Source organism: Piliocolobus tephrosceles, chromosome 12 (assembly GCF_002776525.5).
Source record: "Piliocolobus tephrosceles isolate RC106 chromosome 12, ASM277652v3, whole genome shotgun sequence".
Lineage (NCBI taxonomy): Eukaryota > Metazoa > Chordata > Mammalia > Primates > Cercopithecidae > Piliocolobus > Piliocolobus tephrosceles.
The window spans coordinates 75,957,500-75,983,509 of NC_045445.1; the positions used below are offsets into that span (position 1 = coordinate 75,957,500).

General features: G+C 37.1%; 1 protein-coding gene across 7 annotated transcripts in view; it reads right to left on the bottom strand.

Annotated features, from left to right (window-relative positions):
* ATP7A (ATPase copper transporting alpha) overlaps positions 1-26,010 on the bottom strand; it is a 155,766-nt gene that overhangs the window by 63,500 nt on the left and 66,256 nt on the right. For 5 of the 7 annotated variants that reach the window (XM_023202322.1, XM_023202325.1, XM_023202321.1 and 2 more), the window contains 2 exons: positions 18,529-18,669; positions 285-774 (listed from right to left, as the gene is read on the bottom strand). In XM_023202322.1, coding sequence (XP_023058090.1) covers positions 285-774; positions 18,529-18,648 — 610 coding nt within the window. In that variant the 5' untranslated portion in view covers positions 18,649-18,669. Of the gene's footprint in view, positions 1-284; positions 775-6,052; positions 6,178-12,397; positions 12,496-18,528; positions 18,670-26,010 lie in introns of those variants that run through there. The other 2 variants (XM_023202327.1, XM_023202328.1) reach the window with 2 other exon arrangements.

The window sequence follows — 26,010 nt, forward strand, 5'->3', positions numbered from 1 at the left end:
TATATTAGAGGTAAAGAGTACGCTAGTCATGTTGTGTTAAGAACCCTGAATTCCATGAATTGCCAACCCAGCTGCCTTTTCTTCAGTTCAAGGTTTACGTAATCTTTAATTATAATCATTACTTTCCTGACATTAATCCTGGGAATATGCTGTACCTCAATGATACAGCAAGCACTCTAGTCCCATGGATTCAAAACTCATGCTTAAGAAGAAAGGAAAAAGTTAAAAGGTCAAAACAGACACCTAAGCCTTACAAAACAATCAAACAACACCAGACACATTACCTTTAATTCGCTGAACACCTTGCAGTTTCCCAATTTTTCCTTCAATGGTGCTAGTACATGAATGGCAGGTCATCCCTTCCACTTTCATCTTCAGCATGACTTCACCAGCTTGAGCCATACTATGATCTTCACAAGCTCCTGACTTTTTCTCTAGTGTTCCAGTATCTAAACTGAGATCTGGAACTAGCTCTTTTATCTGATTGGCATTCACTATAGAAGGGATTATTGTCACTGCTACAGCTCTTTGCTGAGGGTAAATTTTAATGTGTGTCACACCCTTGGTCTTGAGCAATGTGCTTTGGATATGGTCCCATGGCAAAGCCAGTGAAGCCGTAACAGTCAGAAACAAGGTGTCAGTTAAAACAGGGAGAGGGTCAGGATTATGGAGAACAGCATCAAAGCCCATGTCATCAATAGCTTCCTGTAGGGTCTTTGGAGTCTGTAGTTTAGGGTCATAAATAATAGTTGCATTTTTTTCTTCCAGTGATACCTTTTGGAAGGAAATTCCAAAAGTTAGTTTAATTAAATTCTACCACATAGGATTTAAAATATCAATCATCACACCACATTCAAGAAGAGTGAGACAACTCAATCTAATGGAGTTTCCCTATTAGTTTTCATTTTTACTCTTCTTGTTAGAAAGAAACATAAAATGTCTTGTGTACCTACAAGAATGGTAAAGTTATATATGCAGACATATGTGACTATGGTACCTATCAGGCATTTGAAAGATGTATATTGACAAACACACCCTAGAATTTCACAACAGAGTACAAACTACTCTTTCCTTCCACCTCCTTTCATAAATTACTCCAACACTTCACACTCTACCAACTGAAAAGGTTATATATGAAACAGGATCAGCTACAGAAAAACAAAAGGTAATATGAAGTTTAATCTTTTAAAATGTTCAATTTCCTAAAAATATGTATAACTATTATATATCAATTAAAAAAAATAAAAATAATGTTCAATTAGGATAACTTTGTTGGCAAGAAAAAGTATAAACATGCCAGTTTATGAGTGAAGGCAGTATTCATAGGATTTTATAGCATATACTCCTATATCCCCCTAAGTCACTAAAGCATACTATTAATTTTGTTCAAAATAAGAACATCTTTATTGTTTTGCCCAATTAGATGATAAAACAATGATTATATTCTTAAAGCTTAGTTACTGCATATAATTTAACTACTGTAATGATTGCATCTCTTTGGCTGACATCTTACAAAGATTCATGATGAAGATACATACACACACACACACACACACACACACACACACACACAGACACACACACAAATACCGGGTTGGGAGTCAAAACATTTAAATTCCAGCATCAATTCTCCACTTATTAGCTAACCACACTTATTAGTTCTACCATCTGAAAAATGAGAAAATATGCCTTATTATCTTCCAGGGCTATTATAAGGATCATATGAGTAAATAGATAGGAAAGTTCTTTGTAATAGCAGTGAATTTATAAAATTAAACACTGAGCAACTACTATTTATTGAGCACTTATTATGTGTGTCAGGAACTGGGATTCTCAGGATACAAAGCTGAACATGTCACAGGAACAATAGGACAGAGAATACAGAAAAGGGATACCCATTCATCCCTGGGAATAGGGATCAGAAAAGTCTTCTTAGGAGAGATAATACCTGAGTGTTAAAGGACAAACAGGAATCAGCAAGGATATATGAGGCAGGGAATTTCAGACGAATGGAAACAAAAAAGTAGAGAAAGATAAGAGGCTTGAGAATTCAGCAACTGCTCTATTATGGGGTTCTATATGCCAATTATGGTTGTGGTTTATCCTATAGGTAATAGAAAGCCATGGAAAAGTTAAGCAGAGAATTATGTGATTAGATTTTCATTTTAGAGAACGATCATTCTGGAGGCAGTGTGGAAGATGATAGTGGAGTAGGGTGGAGTGATACAGGAGGGAGGACTATCAGCTAGGAGGCTACTGCAACAGTAGTGCAATAGAGGGTCTGAATTAAGACATGAATATTGGGGACAAAGAGAAAAGAGGTAGCTCCAAGATACATTTAGGAGGGTAGGGCCTCCTAACAAGATGTATAGGGTAAAGGAGGTGACTTGAATGACTTAAAGGTATCTGGCTTGGGCCAGTGGATAGGTAGATGGTGGTGCCATTAACTGATATCAGAAAGAGAGGAGGAAATCAGGAAGAAATTAAGAAGTTAAAGTGGAGGGAAAGGAGAGATGATAAATTCAGTGCTGGACTTATTGATTTTTGAGATGGCAGTAAGATATTAATATTCAAAAAGCAGTTAAATATGGGTGTTATTAATTTCCAGTGAAAAGCTTTGCTCTATAAAATAAAAACTCAAAGATATAAGTAATTCAGCATAGAAAATCTCTCTTAAAATTGTCTACAATAGTTAGTTAAATCTTTCACTTATTTTAATGAACATATTTTTATTTCTTCCTTTAGATTGATAATTGATGACTGTGTATTTGGGTGAAAATGTGAAATGTACCCATGGCATGGAAAGTTTCTAAGACTCTGATAATTCTACTTGGCTAGTTGGTTCTTAGGGATGGAGGAAATCACTAGCATAAATGATTCAAAACAGAAGTGGAGAAATAATTTATATTTGGTGTTGGATTATATTATATAACATTTTCCATGAAAAAAAAAACGCAGAACAGTCAAACCATGTATAGTTGAGACATATACTACTGAAAGAAATGCAATCTAACAGTAGCCACCATCAAATGAAGGCTTTTGTGTCCTTGTGTTTTTAGAGGGCCTCTTTTAAACTTTAATTTCACTCCCCTGAGGTGATTTTAGAATTAAGAAAATGACTGTAAATAATTTAAACTTTCCGACTAAAGGGGAAGATGGAGAACAGAACAGTGGTTTCCAGGGGTTAGAGGTAGGGAAAATGGTAGCAAGAGGGAGTTTTTTAGGGGTAACAGGGCTGCACTATGTCCTGATTGTGTTGGTGTTAAACAAATCTATACATGTGTTAACATTCACAAAACTAAAAAAAAAAATTTTTCATAGAACTATATACCCAAAAAAGTCTATTTTACTAGATGATCATTTTTTAAACAAAAAAAATTATTAAATAAGATTAAAAATTCAGTTCCTCAGTTGCACTAGCCAAATTTCAAGTGCTCATTGGCCAATGTGGTTAGCCCTACCAGACAGGGTGGATACACAGTATTTCCATCATCACAGACCATTCTTGGGTGGTATTGCTCTAGGTACTACTGTCCTTTTTCTGATAAAGTACCAAGGTAAAGGATTCTTGCCCTTCAAATACGTTGTATCTGGTACATCTTAAACAAGACCTGGTTCCCCTGTACCCACCCGCCCCCCAAAAATATCAATTTACCAACATAGCCAGTCAGAAGTTGTTCTCATTTTAAAAGCAAAAATCACTTCGTCAGGCCGGGTGGCACACGCCTGTAATCCTAGCACTTTGGGATGCCAAGGTAGTTGGGCAGATAGCTTGAGCTCAGGAATTCCAGACCAGTCTGGGCAACATGGTGGAACCCTGTCTCTACAAAAAGTACAAAAATTACCCAGGCATGGTGGCACACTCCTGTAGTCCTAGCTACTCAAGGGGCTGAGGTGGGAGGATTGCCTGAGCCCGAAGGTCAAGGCTGCAGTGAGCCAAAATCGTGCCACTGCACTCCAGCCTGGGTGACAGAGTGTGACTCTGTCTCAAAAAAAAAAAAAAAAATCACTTTGTCACTGGATGGTTTGCTATACTTTCTAACTGCTTTAGCCTATCTTTTATTTATAAAAGGCATAAGAAAACTATGCATAAAATTCTATACAAAAGAGAAGTCATAGTACCCTATGCAATTTGCATGCTGCAGATAAGAAAACACTTCCTTTAGTAAAATTTCTGTTTTAAAAACTGACCAACCACACTCAGCACAAACAAAAGTATCCATCTTCAGGGTTAACAGCACTCAACTTTTCCTCTGAATGTTAGATAGCAAAGAGACTTTTCAAACCTAAAGTCTCAAAGGAAACAAATTCATAGTACAGCTCTGGGTGCTAAATCTTTGGGCAGGAAGTCAAAATGGTACTTATAGGCCAGACGCGGTGGCTCACACTTGTAATCCCAGCACTTTGGGAGGCTAGGCGGGTGGATCACTTGAGGTCACAGTTTGAGGCCAGCCTGGCCAACGCAGGGAAACCCGTCTCTACCAAAAATACAAAAATTAGCTGGGCATGGTGGCGCATGCCTGTAATCCCAGCTACTCGGGAGTCTGGGCCAGCAGAATCACTTGAACCCGGGAGGCGGAGGTTGCAGTGAGCCAAGATTGCGCCACTGCACTGCAGGCTTGGCGGCAAAGCAAGACTTCGTCTCAAAAAAAAAAAAAAAAAAAAGCTACTTACGTATTCAACAAATATTTACTGAATGCCCATTATGTGCCCGGCAGTATGCTAGCTGCTAGAGATACAATGGTGAGCAAAAACCAGGCAAATTCCATACAGCTGGAAAGTGCTGGCGGCAGTCTGATTCTGGGTCTGTGCTGCTCTCCTTTCATATGTCCTCTAACCCCAACCCCTGCTCCAAAAATAACCTCCCTTCCCTGCCCTATCCCACCTTCCTCATTCCCCACATTGCTCCAATATTTCAACAGCTTGTCTTTTTCTCATAATCTTTTTTAGGAACCAAGGCTGTTATTTTTATTTTCAGAGGAACTATTTTTCCATTATATCAATAGTTCCTCTGGGCCAGAGTGGTGACTCATGCCTGTAATCCCAGCACTTTGGGAGGCCGAGGTGGGTGGATCACTTGAGACCAGGAGTTCAAGACCAGCCTGGCCAACATGGTGAAACCCCATCTCTACTAAAAATACAGAAATTATCTGAGCATGGTGGTAGGCGCCTGTAATCCCAGCTACTCAAGAGGCTGAGGCACAAGAATCGCTTGAACCCGGAGGCAGAGGTCGCGCCACTGCACTCCAGCCTGGGCAAGAGAGTGAAACTCTGTCTCAGGAAAAAAAAAAAAAAAGTTCCTTTGAAAATAAATGTAACAGCCTACAAATTATAAATATAGCTTATAGGAAAGACTGAAGATGGAGGACTATTCACTGTATTTTGATGAAGGCAGTAGTGGGAGAGAAAAAAGTAAAATATACCAAACGTGCTGTGTGGCCTTCACAGTATTAATGGTGGTGTAGAGTGCTGACTGTCACAGGGATTGCAAAGATCCTTTATTTTAATCTTTGTGGTGTTCTGTGTCTCTTGAAATGTCAAACATGAAATTCAGGCACAGTATACTTTATTTGCATATGATTTCTGTATAATTTGCATAAACCCACAAAGACTACATCTTCTATTCTTAGGCAATATGAAAGCTAGAACCTTAAACAAATCACCCTACCTCTGAGGGCTTCGGTTTCCTGAGACTAGATAAAATAATCTTTTCAGTTCTAACTTTCTATAAAAACTAAAAAACTATGTTACTACCACTTCTTAGGTTGTCATCAGTATATGTTTTCTCTTCTGTATTATTTCTTATTTGATAAGGAAAGGTGCTATAATCTGAAAGTGTCCCTCAGAAATTCATATGTTGAAATCCAAATTCCCACGGTGATAATATTGGTGGGGGGCCCTCTGGGAGGTGATTAGATAATGAAGACAGAGCCCTCAAGATTGGGATTTGTGCCCTAATAAAAGAGGTCCGAGAGAGCTACCCTGTCCCTTCCACCATGTGAGGACACAGGGAGAAGGTGTGCCATACATGAACCAGTAAGTCAATCCTCACCAGATGCCAAATTTGCCAGCGCCTTGATTTTGGACTTCCCAGCTTCCGGAATTGTGAGAAATACATTTCTCTTGTTTATAAGCCATCCACTTTATGGTATTTTCGTATAGGTGCCTGGAAACAGACTAAGACAAAGGTGATCCAGGTTCCTATATGAAGGCCAGGAAATTGAATAAATTGCCCAAGGAACCCAACAAGAAAATGAAAGAGCTAGGATTCAAATGCAGGTGTATGTAACTCCAAAATCTACACTCTTTCCATCTATAAATGATTAAGCTAGCTAATCTACAATTTCCTTGGAAAACTAAAATTCTATGCCTATGATTTGAGCAATGTATGGCTTAAAAATAATCTGAAAAGTATACAATATTTCTAGTGTTTGAACAAAATTTTAGTTATTTTTTCCCCTCACATTTCACATATTCTCCCATGCTAGTTTAAATTTGAAATGGTTTTAAAACATATTTGAGTTTTTAACAGAATTGACAATCAGAACATTCTAATATTTCCACATTTTTAAAAGTCACTATGGGAAAATAACTTAGCTCAAGTTTTAGCACATTGAAATTCCTTTTAATCCCCCAGGAATCAATTTATACATGATCATAATAAATTCAAGTTAGCATGCTGCTCAGTGTGGGAGTCTTCAGATAGTTTAAAGCTTACTTTCTTACACTTTCATATAACAACTCAACATAAAGGTAATAAGAGATTTTTCACAGCTTGAAAGGATTGCTATTTTATAGATGTGGTGACTGAAATCAGAAAAGTGAGATGATTAATCAATTATCCTGAATTTCTAATATGTTTGATTCACCACCCATACTTTTGAATCAACTAAAAACTATTTATAATAAACAAAATGATCCTCATTTATAATACATACAGTCTCAATACAAATTACATTATGGTTTGTTGAAAAATATAATGGGTTCACATTAATAGGGCAACACTATTTGATATTTCAATATAGAATACTGAATATTAAAATATCATAAGAGGAAGCCATCAAGCTCCATGAACATTTATCCTATTTGAGTAACCTAAATAAAGGTTACCACTTTAAAACTTTTAAATCAGATTATAAACTAGAAAAAGACAATTCTTTTTTTTTTTTTTTTTTTTTTTTGAGACAGAGTCTTGCTCTGTCGCCCGGGCTGGAGTGCAGTGGCTGGATCTCAGCTCACTGCAAGCTCCACCTCCCGGGTTTACGCCATTCTCCTGCCTCAGCCTCCCAAGTAGCTGGGACTACAGGCGCCAGCCACCTCACCCAGCTAGCTTTTTGTATTTTTTAGTAGAGACGGGGTTTCACCATATTAGCCAGGATGGTCTCGAACTCCTGACCTCGTGATCCACCCGTCTAGGCCTCCCAAAGTGCTGGGATTACAGGCTTGAGCCACCGCGCCCGGCCATAAACTAGAAAAAGACAATTCTTAAAAACTAAATAATAGTTCAAAATCAATCTAAAACTTCAAAAATCAAATATTTTAAGATGAAAAAGATGCAGATTCTGTTAGTTTTTATTACGTTGTAGCATTGCTTTTCACGAACTAAACTATCTTTAAACTGAGCACTTTGTCAGAATTCTCATTTCTAATATATTCTCATTCTCTCTCTCTCTTTCTCTCTCTCTTTTTAAAAGACAGGGTCTTGCTATGTTGCCTAGGCTGTTCTCAAACTCCTGTTCTCAAGCAATCCTCCCACCTTGGCCTCCCAAAATACTGGGATTACAGCATGAACCACTATGCCTGGCCATTTCTAATGTATTTTCACTTTGCTTCAAAAATTATACAACAAATGTATGATTGTTTGCTATAAAAATATAAATACAAAAATATACAAAAGAAATAGTGAAAGTCCCTCTTTACACCATTCCTTCACTGCTAATTTTTTATCTTGGATTTGACCTTCCTCTGATCCTCAGAATAGAGTTCAACTAAATCAGAAACCTAATCCTCTTTGAAGCTGATTCTACATCTTCATAGATAAATGATTATTACCTACTAATTTATAATAATAAAAATGCCTATGTTACTCTAATATAGTATTGGTGACAGAGCACCAGTTTGAGAAACAGAATATTCAATGCACTGTCATTTGCCATAGAAAAAGCTAAGAAGCCAAAAAAACAGTCCCACATAGAAAGAAAAAGTATTAGATGGGTCTCTATATATTGATGTGGAACAATATCTAAGATATATGTGCTAATTTAAAAAAAAGCAAGATGCAGAATGATGTGCATAGTATGCTTCCGTTTTTAGAAAAAGTGGACACACACACATCAAGTATATATACTTATGTACATGTAAATAGTTTTGGCCAGGCACGGTGGTTCACGCCTGTAATCCCAGCACGTTGGGAGGCTGAGGCAGGCGGATCACCTGAGGTCAGGAGTTCGAGACCAGCCTGGTCAACATGGCAAAACCCGTCTCTACTAAAAGTACAAAAATTAGCCAGGCATGGTGGCAGGCACCTGTAATCCCAGCTACTCAGGAGGCTGAGTGAGGCAGGACAATCACTTGAACCTGGGTGGCGGAGGTTGCAGTGAGCCGAGATCACACCACTGCACTCCAGCCTGGGCAACAAGAGCAAGAGACTCCATCTCAAAAAATTAAAAAAAAACAGTTTTATATTAATAGTCTTTCTGGAAGGATACATATACATAGGACAACTAGTTTTCCTTGGGAGAGGAATTTTACTCTGTATATGTGTTACTTTTTCAATAATAAAAACACCAATTAATTGTAAGGGGAGTAACGAATGTATTTATTGATCCAAAGGAGGAATTTAGTAACTGCTAGCATTTATGTGGTCATTTTTATTTTATTTTATTTATTTATTTATTTATTTATTTATTTATTTATTTATTTATTGAGTTGGAGTCTTTATTTATTTATTTATTTATTTATTTATTTACTGAGTTGGAGTCTTGCTCTGTCGCCCAGGCTGGAGTGCAGTGGCATGATCTCAGCTCACTGCAACCTCTGCCTCCAGGGTTCCAGTGATTACCCTGCCTTGGCCTCCTGAGTAGCTGGGATTACAGGCGCACGACACCACGCCCGGCTAAAGTTTTGTATTTTAAGTAGAGATGGGGTTTCAACATGTTGGTCAGGCTGGTCTCAAACTCCTGACCTCGTGATCCGTGATGTGGTCATTTTTCTAAAGGATAGTCTATATTAAGGGAATGGACTATCGCCTTTATCTAATCAAAGGGGAAAAGCACTTAAAAAGTTAGCATTGTAAGTTTCAGGGACAAACTAATTTGTTAATAAGGCATTAACCTTTGGAATCATTCAGTACTTATATCTTATTAAATTTGTTTTTACATTTCTACTTTCAAAAAGGCCAAACAACCCCAGAGAAAGATCTTCACATTATCTGCCTATTTTACTTTTCCTTTGAACAGACTACCGGGGTGATTAAATTAAACTTCAGGTTAATCCCTTTAAAGTCTACAGTCTTAACACTGGCAGGACAAACAAGAAGATTACATTTATGTACTGTATAACTTAGGACACAATTTTCAAAATGTATTTAAATTCTAAAGTTGCAAAGGCAAACAGTCATATTCTATTTATTCCAAAATTAGAGATTTCCTGACTATTCACTCTCTTTGAATTCTGTTCATTAAAGTTCTAATCTGTTCTGCTGTTGCATTTTCCAATAAAACAACTTACTCAATTTAATATCACAATCGTATTACTTCATTCCAAACACTACCAAGAGCTCCTTGACTTAGTTGAAACACTCTTCTCTCCAAATCTGGTTTCTAAATGAACTGCACCTCAGGCTTAATTATAATCCTAGAAGTTATGATATAGAAATATTATTTTTTGTGTACATTTCTTTTTTAACTTTTATTTTAAGTTCAGGGGTACATGTGCAGGTTTGTGATATAGGTAAACTTGTATCATAGAGGTTTGTTGTACAGATTATTCTCTCACCCAGGTATTAAGCCTAGTTCCCATTAATTATTCACAGAAATTTTAAGCCGTAACATTCTTTAAAAAGTAATCAATATTTATGTATGATCATGTTGAACTACATTCTGACTATAAATTATGTTTGGGCAAAGACAATTTTCTATATGATGTCTAGAAAGAGAGGAATTCACACTTTGTGGTGTCTGAAACTTAAACAATTTGAAGGGCCTTCTTTAAAAAAAAGAATACAAAACCATAAACAACAAAATTTTGTACCAAAGAGAATATTCCAAGCGCATAACAAAAATCATAAGTTATATGGCCGGGTGCAGTGGTTCACACCTGTAATCCCAGCACTCCGGAAGGCGGAGGGGGGCGGATCATCTGAGTTTGAGACTAGCCTGGCCAACATGGTGAAACCCCGTCTCTACTAAAAATACAAAATTTAGCCGGGCGTGGTGCTGCGTGCCTGTAATGCCAGCTACTCGGGAGGTTGAGACAGGAGAATTGCTTGAACCCAGGAGGGCGAAGGTTGCAGTGAGCCGAGATCGCACAATCGCATTCCAGTCCAGATGACAGAGCAAGACTCTGTCTCACAGAAAAAAAAAAAAAAAATTAAATCACGAGTTATAAGTTTTTAAAGCTAACAAATATCATAAAAATCCATAACAAAAACATTTTTATTAATAATGCCTGATATACCTCTCTGATACTTTCTTTTCCTATGTTTTTGGCTGTATATTCTTTAGTGCTTCATTTGACGACTTTATAAAATCACTTGTATATAAAGAAAATAAAAATAGTTAAGTATTTTCTCTAGATAAATTGTTTTAAAATTAATGATAGTTTAGAAATGTTCCTTTCAACATAACAACTAGGCATTCATAAATTTTTAGGGCTGCTGTCAAATTTGAGAAAACTATTGAGTTTCTTTCATATATGAGCTGTAAGATTTCAGGGCATTTCAAATTTACTTGTGAAGTGACTAATCTTACATATTCTTTGAACTGGTAACATTCATTTACCAGTTTTACACTGAGCCCCACACCTTCATGTCATGATGCTTAGTGAGTTGGCACCATGAGTAGTAGGGGTGTTCCAAGAAGCCATCCCTATATCAGAATTCCTTGCAAAAACTCCACTATACACAGAAGTGACAAAGAATCACCTATATAGTCAAATAGCCTACTAACCCCGAACTAAACGTATCCCCAGCTCAACCTCCCCTTAGTCACATCCCCAAAATGGTCATGGCCACTCCAATATCATGCTAACACAAAGGGGAGGTCTAACAGAAGAGTCATCGAAGTAGAAATGGACAATGGTCTTGAAGGGTTGTGGTTAAATTTTTTTTTACTTTTTCAAATTGTACAAAAACACATGACCATGTAAACATACTGCTGATACTCCTTCTAGAGTCTTAGAAGGTCAATGCAAATGAGGAGCTCTGAAACTTAAGCTTCATTAACTTCACAGAAAATCTGTCTCCGGCCCTAGAAGACTTCACACTTAGTAAAATATTTTTTAAAAAAAGAAAAAAAAAGAATAAAGGTTACTAACATAAGGGCTTTTTACTGAAACAGGAGAGGCAGAACTGAAAAAGGCAGAATAAGTGTATTTTCTTTTATTTTTAGCAATGAAATTATGAATGTGCCCTGGAAAGTAGTCTTGAGTATCTGTCACTGGGATTTGTATAAATCACTGTTGACAACACAAAGTGCTTTCATATTATATTGCTGCTATTCTTCATTTTCAGTGTAATCAAAATTCAATTGCATTTGTTTGACCTTAAACAGACCTTATTAAGCAGTGGTGAACTTTGGGAAGATGCAGTGGAAACAGTTATCTTACATATGACTGTGATGCAAACAGACTGTTTTGGGAAGCAAGAATGTATTTGCAAATATCAAAGCAGAATCTAGTTTTATAGTTATGCATGGATATGTTGGCAGAGACAAATATTCACCTACAATAGCTTACTAGACAGAGAGTTGAGGGTTTTGGAAAACACTTTAGCTGTCAGTAGACAATAAGTACCTAAGTCACTTGGCAAAAAATTACATGAACTAGTTTCCAAATGGTTAAAACAGCTTTACTGCAATTAGCAGACACTACTATATAATTAGTAAGGTTCAGCTTCTGTTCTGGCCCTCAACACTAGCCCCACCTTAGATCAAGTGGAGGAGGTTTAATTAGTTTCATTTGAGGATAAATCAAATGCATGTGTCATACTTATTACTCATTGAAATTAAGCAACTCATTTTTAAAGCGTTAGCACTGAGGTTGCAGAGCTACTTTTGCTATTCTCTTTCCTAATCAACAAACTGCAAAATATGCCTTTAACTTTTGCATAGATATTATTAGGGGAAAATATTTTTATATAAATTTGAATATTTTGAAGATAAATACATAAAATAATTACCTGTCATCTCTCAGCTTTTCCAACTTGGCTCTTTCCCAAAGATCATTAAAGGCAATTGTATCCCTGTTCGGGGATGTTGCCAGGAAGAAGCAATGTGGGAGCCTCTAAGACTGGAGTTATGCCACGGTAGATGGTGAATACAAAACAAAAAACAAAACAAAACAAAAAAACTCTACCTTTGGAGCATGTGAAAATGGAAAGTTCATATCTAAGTATTCACATGGATGTCAACAGTACAGAAAACTTAGGAGAAGGAATACGTACTATGCAAATAAAACTTTTCTAGTCACAGCTATCAACATAGTCTTAGCTAATCAGAGTGTAGAGTCAAGAAATGAGAAATACTGCATTTTCTCTCACACAAATAGTAATATGGATCCAAAGTTTACTCTCTGGCCAAGATGAATATAAAACTTAGACATGGAAAAATCACCTACAGTTTCAGATTAGGAAGAGAAGAATTGTCCACATATTAGCACCACACTTCATAGGACTCTTGAATTAAGGAAATGTATCAGACTTCATAGAGAGTAATGATGGGCTAATTAGCCAATTTTGGGTAATAAAAACAAGGCAAACTGAAACCAATCTACTCAAGATCTTATGAGAAATCAGAATTTTAGATAAGAATACTGCAGAGATAAAGTATAAATTCTGTATTTCACTAAAGAGCCAAAACCATTTTGAAATCTCTGATAAATAAATGGTAAAAATTGTTTAGATCAAGAATAGTTAAAAAGTAGAGCTGTCACAAGTATCTGATCTGGAGACACAAAATATTCTAGTTCCAATGTAATCATTCATGCCCTTAAAAATATAATGAGCTTCTGATAATTAGAAAGAATCCATCATGTCCCTAATTTTGAATTTTGTGCTAAATCTGATGTTCAGTTGGACAAAGTTTTCATTATAATGTTAACATCTGCTCCTGGTAGTATGTCAAAAAAATGTATTGCACGTGAATCTCAACTAGTCATAGGAAAACCATTCTGGTATTGATGCAAGCTGATCAAATTCCAAAGGGGCATTAACTTCCCGCCATTACTGTAATGAACATTGCATAAAAGCAAAATTACAGAGAACCTCCAGCAAATAGAATTACCACCAATATAAAGTTGTTTTAATGATAAAATAACATTAAAATGATAAGTATATTACACAAATGAGAATACAACTCAGCTAAAATGACACATCCAATACTGACTCATTAAGGCCTGGCAGTAAAAATAAACATGTTTAAGAGTAAGCAATTCAGGCTGGGTGTTGTGGCTCATGCCTGTAATCCCAACACTGTGGGAGGTCGAGGCGGGAGGATCACCTGAGATCAGGAGTTCCAGGCCAGCCTGGCCAACATGGTGAAACCCCATTTCTACTAAAAATACAAAAAATTACCCAGGAATGGTGATGTGCACCTGTAGTCCCACCTACTTGGGAGGCTGAGGCACAAGAATCGCTTGAACCCAGGAGCCAGAGGTTACAGTGAGCTGAGATGGTGCCACTGCACTCCAGCCTGGGCGACAGAGTGAGATTCTGTCTTTAAAAAAAAAAAGTAAGCATAATATTTAAGCAAAAGCTTCTGTATGTTATTGTCAATACAGTAGGAATCCTCAAGCTTTTGGCATGAGATATTGTTAATTCTTTGGATCCTGAGATACAAGTTGGAGAGAAATAGGAAAAAAATATGTTCAAAAACAAACTAAATAAAGCATGGGAAAGAGTACTGAAATTATATATACTACAATTAGGGCTGAGAATTGCGAAGAGTGACAAGGGAAAGGGGCGGGTAGGGGTGGTGGCAGGGGGTGGCCAAAAGGCTTAGAAATGGCAACTGGTATGGAGACATACTACGAAGTTCCAATCCACTAGTCAGAGACATCTACCTTAACAGAATAGAACAGGCAGGAAGGCCTGGACCAACTCTTAGGACCATCAGCAAAACACATTATTAACTTCAACTGATAAGAATGGCATGCAAATAAATAGCAAGGATTTTTCTAGATGATGGGTATAGGGTAGATTCTTGTACTATTAATAGTTTCTCCACCTTTGTGTATGTTTGAAATTTTTAATGAAAAGTAAGTCTTCTTTGACCAAGTGAGGCTTATCCTGGGAATGCATGGCTGGTTCAACATTTGAAAATCAATCAGTGTAATTCACCATCTTAACAGACTGAAGGAGAAAAATCATATGATCATCTCTATACGCCGAAAAAGCACTTGACAAAATTCAACATCCATTCATGATGTTTAAAAAAACCCTCAGCAAACTAGTAATAGAAATAACTTCATTAATCTGACAAATAGCATCTACAAAAGTCTACAACTAACACAATGCTAACAGTAAATGACTGAATGTTTCCCCCCACCATCATTCACTCTCACCACTCCTAATCAAAATTGTAATGAAGGTTTGATAATACAAGGGAAAAAATAAAAGATATACAGACTACAAAGGAAGAAATAAAACTATGTGACCAGGCGCGGTGGCTCACACCTGCAATCACAGCACTTTAAGAGGCCGAGGTGGACGGATCACTCAAGGCCAGGAGTTCAAGACCACCCTGGCCAACACGGCGAAACCCCAACTCTACTAAAAATACAAAAATTAGCCCGGTGTGGTGGCATGTGCCTGTAATCCCAGCTACTTGGGTGGCTGAGGCATGGGAATCACTTGAACCCAGGAGGTGGAGGTTGCAGTGAGGCAACAGTGTGTCACTGTACTCCAGCCTGGGTCACAGAGTGAGACTCTATCTTAAAACAAACAAACAAACAACAACAAAAAAAACTATTTATATACCTTGATGACATAATTACATAGAAAATCCCAAGAAATCTACAAAAAAGCTAATAGGTTTGATAAGTCAGTTTAGCTAGGTTCCAGGATACAAAGTCAACATACAAAAACCTCATAATGAACAACTGAAATTAAATTTAAATTTAAAATTTAAAAACAGTACCATGTATAACAATATTCAAAAACATAAAGTACTTAAAAATAAATCTAACAAAATATGTACAGAAACTGCATGCTGAAAACTATAGATTGCTGATAAAAGAAATCAAAGAATACCAACATAAATAGACATATACTATGTGCATGGATTGGAAAACTCAATATTGTTAAGATGTTACTTCTGTCCAAATGGATCTATAGAATAAACACAATCTCAATGAAAATCCCAGCAGATATTTTTGTAGAAACTTATAAACTTTAGAATCCACATAAGATTCTAAAATTTATATAAGATTTAGAATCCATATAAGATTCTAAAATTTATATGGAAAGGAAAAGGGCCTAGACTAACCAAAACAATTTTGAAAAAGAAGAAAGAGTTAAGGAATCACAGTATCTGATTTTAATACTTATTTTAATACTTATTATAAAGCTACAATAACCAAAACTGTGTGGTATTGGCCAAAGGACAGACATACAGATCAATAGAACAGAATAGCGCAGAAAGAAATAAACCAATAAATATATGGTCAATTGATTTTCAAAAAAGGTTCAAAGGCAATTCAATGGAGAGAGAACAGACTTTTTAACAAATGATGCTGGGAAAAATGGATATCCATATCCGAAAAAAAATTAACTTCAACCAGTATCTAACAATGTATACAAGTTAATTCAAAATGGATCATAGACCTAAACGTTAAATCTAAAATCATAAAAGTCTTTAGAAAAAGACATAGGAGAAAAATCTTTGTGACCTTGAGTTAGGCCATGATTTCTTAGATATACTAAAGCATAAGGCATAAAAGGAAAAAAGGTGGATAAACTGGAATTCATCAAAAATAAAAACTTCTGCTCTGCAAAAGACACTTTTTAAGAGACTGAAAAGACAAGCCACAGACTGGAAAAATGTATTTGTAGAACACATATCTGACAGAAGACTTATATTCAGAATATATAATCAAAATTCAGTAACAAGAAAACAAAAAAACCAAACTAAAAATTTGGCCAAAGGGTTTAACATACATTTCACCAAAGAAGGTATACAAATGCCTAATAAGCACACGAAAAGATGCTCAACATCATTAGCCATTAAGGAAATGAGAATTAGTGACATAATATTACATACCCATTAGAATGTCTATAATTTAAAAGACTGACAATACAAATTGTTGGAGAGAACGTGGAGAAAATGGAACATTTCAAAGTGAAACACAAACATTGCTGGTGGGAAGACAAAATGGTATTTCTACTGTGGTAAATCATTTGGCAGTATATCACTTACCAATGACACCACATATGGGCTCTGTCACAACTATTCAACTCTGTTGTAGCGAAAAAAAGGGCTGTACACAATACGTAAATGAATGAGTGTGGCTGTGTTCTAATAAAACTTCACATTACTAAAATTTTACTTACAGACACAAAAATTTGAATTTCACATGCTTTTCAAAAGTTCCTAAATTTTTTTTTAAATTTTTTTTCAACCATGTAAAAATGTAAAAGGCATTCTTAGCTTATGAGCCATATGAAAGCAGTTGGCAAACTGGGTTTGACCTGCAGATCATCATTTTCCAATCCCTGCCATATATGCATGAAGTTTCTTATGATAACCACAGGTACTTCATGCAGTATTCAGAAGGCTTTTTTATAACCTGAACTACATCTTTAACCACAGTGTATCTAGAATGTTGTTGATGCTCAAGGAATGTTAAACAATAATAGCGTCTTCAACTTAAAGTCCAAGAGTCTGAAAAAAACAAACAGAAAAACCAATAATAGAGTCTTTCTTAGGCATATCATACAAGGTGTACTAATAATTTTGGCTGGGCATGGTGGTTTACACCTGTAATCCCCACACTCTGGGAGGCCCAGGTGGGAGGATCACTTGAGTCCAGGAGTTTGAGATCAGCCTGGGCAACACAGTGAGATCCCCATCGCTACAAAAAATAAATTTAAAAATTAGCTGGCATGCAGCCGGGCGCAGTGGCTCACGCTGTAATCCCAGCAGTTTGGGAGGCTGAGGCAGGCGAATCACCTGAGGTCGGGAGTTCGAGACCAGCCTGACCAACATGGAGAAACCCTGTCTCTACTAAAAATACAAAATTAGCTGGGCGTGGTGGCACATGCCTGTAATCCCAGCTACTCGGAAGGCGGAGGCAGGAGAATTGCTTGAACCCAGGAGGCGGAGGTTGTGCTGAGCTGAGATCGTGCCATTGCACTCCAGCCTCGGCAACAAGAGCAAAACTCCACCTTAAAAAAAAAAAATTAGCTGGCATGGTGGTGCACGCCTGTGGTCCTAGGTACTTGGGAGGCTGAGATGGGAGGATTGCTTGAGCCTGGGAAATCTAGGCTACAGTGAGCTGTGATTTTGCTACTGCACTCCAGCCTGGGTGACAGAGCAAGACCCTGTCTAAAAAAAAAAAAAAATTAAAGGCCGGGCGCGGTGGCTCAAGCCTGTAATCCCAGCACTTTGGGAGGCCGAGACGGGTGGATCACGAGGTCAGGAGATGGAGACCATCCTGGCTAACAGTGAAACCCCGTCTCTACTAAAAAATACAAAAAAACTAGCCGGGCGAGGTGGCGAGCGCCTGTAGTCCCAGCTACTCGGGAGGCTGAGGCAGGAGAATGGCCTGAACCCGGGAGGCGGAGCTTGCAGTGAGCTGAGATCCGGCCACTGCACTCCAGCCTGGGACACAGAGCAAGACTCCGTCTCAAAAAAAAGTATAAAAAAAAAAAATTAAAAATAAAAACCAAAGTATACTAGTAATTCTCTAGACATTTTCTCTTCAATTTTTAATTGCAAAATAATCACCATGTTATAAAAGAAAAAGAAAACCCCAACCCATTGCCTGAGAACATATATTTTAGTTCAGTATGAGATTCAGAGTAATAAGCAGTATATAAATACTCATATACTTAGAATATAATATAAATCTGTAAATATACAACCACAATATCAAGATTCCATGTTCAGATGTTTTTAAATTGAAAATATATCTTTTTTCTTCATAAGAGGAATTAATGGGTCAAAGAAAACTTATTTAGCTTCAAGATAAGAAAACCAATAGTTTTTATTGCCAAATGTGTCAGTGTGTCTGCTTCTAACTCAGTGTTAGAAGTAATTTCTAGTAGAATTCTCTTCAATGGCATTTGACTTCAGTTTCCAAAGAGTAACTTACCTTAATGTGATGCACACCATTCACTTTTCCAATCTGCTGCTCAATGGTCCAAACACAGGAATTGCAAGTCATACCCTCAACAGAAATGGTAACAGAATTCACACCCATACTTGGATCCATTTTGATTTCCTCTTTACATTCCTGTTAGAAACAATAAACTAATTAATTTCAGCCATGCAAATAATCTTTCCTTAACTTTTCCCCCACCTCCCCAATTAAAAATATGCTATATTTTATATATGCTCAAGTGTCATGTTTAAAAAATTAAAATGTGCTAGTAATAAAATATGGTAAGCATTCTTCTTGCTTAGGAAAAAATTCTCATTACCTTTGATGAAGTAAAGGACAGTTGTTTCTATGGCTATGCTAACTAAAAATAAAAATTTCAATACTTTAATACAAGTAACTAGCTTTCATAGAGTGCTTTCCTGATTACTAAAGTTTCCCATACATAATCTCATTTAACATTTGTAAGTAGAAATTAAGAACTAATCAAAAATGCCCCAAATCCTTACAACAGCCAGCAACGTCCCACATGATTTCCCATGCCTGTCCCCCTCGAATTTACCTGGCCTCCTCTTCTACCACTCACCAAACCCTTCTCTGTGCCAGTCATACTGGCCTCCTGGCTGTTAACTCATGCAAGGATGACTCCTAACTCAAGGCCTTCGTTTTAGCTATTCTCTTGCTTTGGGACTTTCTTCTTCCAGATAACTGCTTGGCTAACTTCTTTGTCTGCAAGTCTTTGTTAGAATCTAACCTTAATGAGGACTATGCTGACCATCCTATTTAAAACTGCAACCTACATCCCTTCCACACAAATATACTCTGATTCCTCTTACCTCTGCTTTTTCTTTTGCTTTCATAGAACTTACCACCTGCTAACATGCTCCATAATTTGCTGATTTATTCTGTTTATTGCTTATTGTCTGCTTTCCTGTGGTGGTTTTAAAATATGCCCACAAATTCTTTGCTACTCCTTCCTTCAAGAGGTGGAATTTAATCCTTTCCCCTTCAGTGTGCCTGAACTTAATGACTTGTTTCTTGGTTTTTGTTGTTGTTGTTGTTTTTGTCTTGTTTTGTTTTGTTTTGAGACAGGGTCTCATTCTGTCTCACAGGCTGGAGTGCTGTGGCACGATAGCTCACTGCAACTTCCACCTCCCGGATTGAAGTGATTCTCCTGCATCAGCCTCCCCAGTAGCTGGGATTACAGGCGCATGCCACCACATCCAGCTAATTTTTTGTATTTAAGTAGAGATAAGCCTTCACCATGTTGACCAGGCTGGTCTCAAATGCCTGACCTCAAGTGATCCACCTGCCTCACCCTCCCAAAGTGCTGAGATTACAGGCGTGAGCCACCACACCCGGCCTAATGACTTGTTTCTAATGAATAGACTAAGGTAGAAGTGACAAGGTGTAGCTTCCAAGACTAGGTCATAAAAAATATTGCAAGAGGAGAAAAAAGCATTGTGTTTTCCTTGTTGTCCTCTCTCCTGAATCATGAAATCTGGGGGAAGCCACCTACCATGCATGAAGACATATAAGCAGCCTTATGGAGAGGTTCATATGGCAAGGAACTGAGGCCTCATGTCAAAAACCAGCAAAGACCTAAGGCCTCCTGCCAATAGCCAGGTAAGTGAACCACCTTGGAAACTGCTCCTTCAGACCCAAGTTAAGCCTTTAAACTACTGCATCGCCAGACACCATATTGACTACAACTTCATGAGACACCCTGAGCCAGAACCACCCATCTAAGCTGCTCCCAAATTACTGAGTCATAGGAAATGTCAGATAATAAATGTTTGTTGCTTTAAGCCACTAAATTTTGGGGTTATCTGTTACACTGCAATAATTAAGTAATACACTTCCCACTAGAATAAAAATTCCATTAAGATAGGACTGTTTTTTCACTGATATTAGGCTGAACCACATAAAATCATCATAGTCAAACACTGGCAATTTCATATAAATCAATCTAATATATACCATGGAAACAGTGGTTCCTCTGGTGAGGGGAAATGAGTCGTTAGGGAATAAGGGTGGGAAAAAGAATTTTCAGTGTATAACCTTTTGTACCTTTTACTTCAAATGGTATAAAAAGTATTACTACATCATTTTGGTTTTGGTGAGCTCAGAGAAACTTTAACAGAAAATGCTGAACCATGCCCGCTGCTACTAACAAAGCAAGATGATTAATGGACTCTTGTAACTTCTCCAACTAGTTTCTGTGGAGCTTTGAACAATTAGACCACCCAGTCTATGGTATTATGTTATAGAAGCCTGAACTAAGACATATGCATTCTTTTTTAAATTGGGATATAATTCACATGCTCTAAAATTCAGCCTTTTAACCTACAGAATGGGAGAAAAAATTTTGCAATCTACCCATCTGACAAAGGTCTAATATCCAGAATCTACTAGGAACTTCAACAACAACAACAAAAAAAAACATCAAAAAGTGGGCAAAGGATATGAACAGACATTTCTCAAAAGAAGACATTTATGCAGCCAACAAACATATGAAACAAAGCTCAGCATCACAGATCATCAGAGAAATGCAAATCAAAACCACAATGAGATACCATCTCACACCAGAGTGGCAATTATTAAAAAGTCAGGAAACAATAGATGCTGGCGAGGCTGTGGAGAAATAGGAACGCTTTTACACTGTTGGTGGGAACCTGAATTAGTTCAACTATTATGGAAAACAGTATGGTGATTCCTCGAGGATCTAGAACCAGAAATACCATTTGACCCAGCAATCCCATTACTGGGTCTATACCCAGAGGTATATAAATCATTCTACTATAAAGACACATTCACACGTATGTTTATTGCAGCACTATTTACAATAGAAAAGACTTGGAACCAAACCAAATGGCCAACAATGATAGACTGGATAAAGAAAATGTGGTACATATACACCATGGAATACTATGCAGCCATAAAAAGGAATGAGATCATGTCCTTTGCAGAGATATGAATGAAGCTGGAAACCATCATCCTCAGCAGACTAACACAGGAACAGAAAACCAAATGCCGCATGTTCTTGCTCATAAGTGGGAGTTGAACAATGAGAACGCATGGATGGACACAGGGAGGGGAATATCACACACTGGGCCTGTTGGGGGGTGGGGGTTGAGGGGAGGAAACTTAAAGGATGGGTCAATAGATGCGGCAAACCACCATAGCACGCATAAACCTATGTAACAAACCTGCACATTCTGCACATCTATCCTGGTTTTTTTTTAGAAGAAACAAAAAAAATTCAGCCTTTTAAATATCCAGTTCATACTTTTTAGTACATTCACAAGGATATGCAACCCTAATGACTATGTAGTTACAGAACATTTTCATTACTCCAAAAAGAAATCCCATGCCCATTAGCAACACTCCCCATTCCTCCCCATTACTCACAGCCCCTGGCAAACACTAATTTATTTCCTATCTCTATGGATTTGCCCATACGGTCACTTCAAATAAATGGATTCATTCAATATGTGCCCTTGTGTGTCTGGATGCTTTCACTTAGCATAACGTTTTCAAGGTACATTGATGTGTAAAATGTATCAGTATTCCATTCTTTTCACTTTCTTGATGGTGTCCATTGAATCACAAAAGCTTTTAATTTGTGAAGCCCAATTTATCTTTTGTCTTTTGTGTTTTTTGTGTCATATCTAAGAAACCATTGCCACATTCAAAGTTATGAACATTTACTGCTATGTTTTCTTCTAAGAGTTTTTGTAGTTTTGGCTCTCATATTTAGGTCTTTAATCCATTTTGAGTTAATTGTTGTACATGGTGTATGGTAAGGATCTAACATATATTGTTTTACATGTGGATGTCCTGTTTTCCCAACATCAGTTTTAAAACATTCTTGAGATGTAGTTCATGTATTACATAATTCACACATTTAAAGTGTAGAATTCAATAGTTGTTAGTATATTCACAGACATGTGCAACCATCACCACAGGCAATTTCAGAACATGTTTTTCACCTAAAAACAACAATAACAACAACAACACATACCCCTTGGCTATCAGTCATCACCTCCTAAGCCTTCTGTCCTAGGCAACCACTATTCTACTTTGTTTGTATAGATTTTCCTCTTCTGGACATTTCATATGAATGGAATCATGTAATATGTGGTCTTTCATGACTGACTTCTTTCATGTAGCATGTTTTCAGTGTTCATCCATGTTACAGTACATATCAGTACATCATTCCTTTTTATGGCTGAATAATATTCCACTGCATAGATATACCATATTTTATCTATTTGTCAGTTGATGAACATTTGGGTTGTTTCCATCTTTTGGCTATTATGAATAATGCTGCTATAAACATTCATGTACAAACTTTTGTGTTTTCATTTCTCTTTGGTAATACCTAAGAGTAGACTTGCTGGGTCATATAACTCTATGTTTAATTGTTTTAGGATCTGCCAGACTGTTTTCCAAAGCGACTGTACCATTTATTCTCCCATCAGCAGTATATGAGGGCCCCAATTGTTCCACCTCCAATATCTATTATCTTTTTTATTCTACCCATCCTAGTAGGTGTGAAGCAGTATCTCATTGTGGTTTTGATTCGCATTTCTCTGATTACTAATGATGTCAAGCATCTTTTCATGTGCTTACTGGGTATTTGTATATCTTTGAAGAAACGTCTATTCAAGCACTCTACCCAATTTTTAATAAGGTTGTTTTGTTGCTCTTGTTGAGTTGTAAGAGTTCTTTATATTCTTGGATATTAATCCCTTATCAGATATAAGACTTTCAAATAGTTTCTTCTATCCGGTTGGTTGTCTTTCATTCTTTTTTTTTTTTTTTTTTTGGGAAATAAAATTTGCTTTTAATAAAAATTTATTTTGTACATTTTTAAAATTGCAATTTTCAGGACATGTAAGAAAAATATTTTTCCTAATGCTGAAATAAGCACATCTTTGGTACAGATATCACACCCTATGTGCGATCTTTAACTTAAAAAAAAAAGTCCAGTGCTTTTACACTGTTGGTTGGAGTGTAAATTAGTTCAACCATTGTGGAAGACAGTGTGGTGATTCCTCAAGGATCTAGAACTAGAAGCAATTCCATTACTGGATATATACCCAAAGAATTATAAATCATTCTACTATAAAGACACATGCACATGTATGTTTATTGTGGCACTGTTCACAATAGCAAAGACTTGGAACCAACCCAAATGTCCATCAATAACAGACTGGATAAAGAAAATGTGGTACATATACACCATGGAATACTATGCTGCCATAAAAAAAGGATGAGTTCATGTCCTTTGCAGGGACATGGATGAAGCTGGAAACCATCAGTCTCAGCAAACTATCACATGAACAGAAAACCAAACACTGCATGTTCTCACTCATAAGTGGGATTTGAACAATGAGAACACATGGACATAGGGAGGGAAGCATCATACACTGGGGACTGTCAGGGGGTGGGGGTTAGGCGAGGAATAACATTGGGAGAAATACCTAATGTAGGTGATGGGTTGATGGGTGCAGCAAACTACCATGGCACATGTATACCTATGTAACAAAACTGCATGTTCTGTACATGTACCCCAGAACTTAAAGTATAAAAAAAAAAGTTCAGAACCAGACCTAATATGCTAAACAAAACTATTCTTTACCCATCCATCTGCAGCCTTTCATTGCACCATTGTGGAGCTTCAGAATAGCATTCTGTACGCATCACCATATCTACAAAGAATTAAGATGTCATATCAAAGATATCCAGAAGTCATATATGGTACAGAATTAGATGGCTTGATCATTGACACATAATACAAACTACCAAAAAGCGATATAAGATACAGAACAAACAAAATAGAACATTGTCACTAAGGTCAAATAATATAAAAACAATCATGTTATTTAAATGTGACATATTGGAAGCAAAGTAACTTAGTTAGAATTACGTAAATAACTTGTAAAGCTCCAAAAGTCATAGTACAGAGCCATAAATCTGATAAGGCACTTTAAAGACAGCAATCAAACATATAAAAATACCAAAAACAAAAAATATTAAGTGTAAAAGCAGTAACCATAGAAAAAAAATAGGAAAAAAGTTCATTCTTTCTAGACAGTCTTTCATTTTCTGAAATAAAGACTTCCTGGGCTGGGTGCAGTGGCTCATGCCTGTAATCCCAGCACTTTGGGAGCCCGAGGTGGGTGGATCACTTGAGGTCAGGAGACCAGCCTGGTCAACATGGTGAAACCTCGTCTCTACTAAAAACCAAAAAATTAGCCGGGAATGGTGGCACATGTCTGTAATCCCAGCTACTGGGGAGGCTGAGGCAGGAGAATCATTTGGACCCAGGAGGCGGAGATTGCAGTGAGCCAAGATCGCACCACTGCACTCCAGCCTGGGAGACGGAATGAGACCCTGTCTCAAAAAAAAAAAAAAAAAAAAAAGACTTTTAAAAATAATCATAGGAGGATAAAAGCATTTATCACATTTTTAAAAGCTATCATCAAAGTTAAAATCTCTGTGAAAAAGATAATATTTTCTTTTTTTTTTTAGAGAAACAACTATAGTCTTCCTACTAAATACAGGAAGAAAAAATAGCTTTTTTTATGTTAGTCAACTCTTCGTTTCAATAAACATTTAGTGAATGCTGTGTGACACTGTTTTAGGTGCTGGGGATATCGAAGTAAGACAATCATTTGCTCTAGAGAACTTAGCCTAATGGAGCTGGAACTACCATTGGCAACCTTAAAGTTACCTCCCTTGGTCCATAAGATGAAGTTCAACTTCTAACTCTGCCATGCTCGGCATGTTACTGCACAACAAATAATGGTTCACTTAGTTTGCTACTGGTAGCACTGTGGCACAATTAATATTAACCATCCACTGATAAAATTAAATTTTGTAAAGGATTCTATGAAAGTTTGAAGGGCAGAAAGTGTAAGAATAAACAAGTACTGATCAACATCAAAAATAGAATCAGTATTCTGCTTTTACAAAGGTCAAGAAAACCAAGAAAAATTTCATTCTGAAGATATAGAGAACTGCTAGATATTATCCTATATATGTGGCACATGTGAAATGATCATATATGAGGAAGTATAAATTATTACACAGTCACTATCAAACAGCTAAGTATGCCAAATCAATTGTCAGGTTTCCAAGAACCACAGCGTTCTTCCAAGAGGTCCCATCATGCTTTAAGGAAATGTGCATTTTCTGGACATTTGATGGCAAGCTCTTCCACTTTAGCTGACACTGTAGATAGGGCTTCAAGAAGTTTGGTTAACAAAAATGCTGTGTCTCCGATCTGCAGCCCCACTTCCTCCAGCAGGCCTACTGTTCAGCTGCTGCTCCTGCTCAAAACGAGCTGACCTAAACTCACAGCAATTCCCAGGGAAGATGCTGAAGAGGGGTCTGAAAATGAGGGAGAAGAGAGAGGAAGCAGGGTTGTGAAGAAACTTGTAACACCTCAGGGTCAGCCACAGGGAA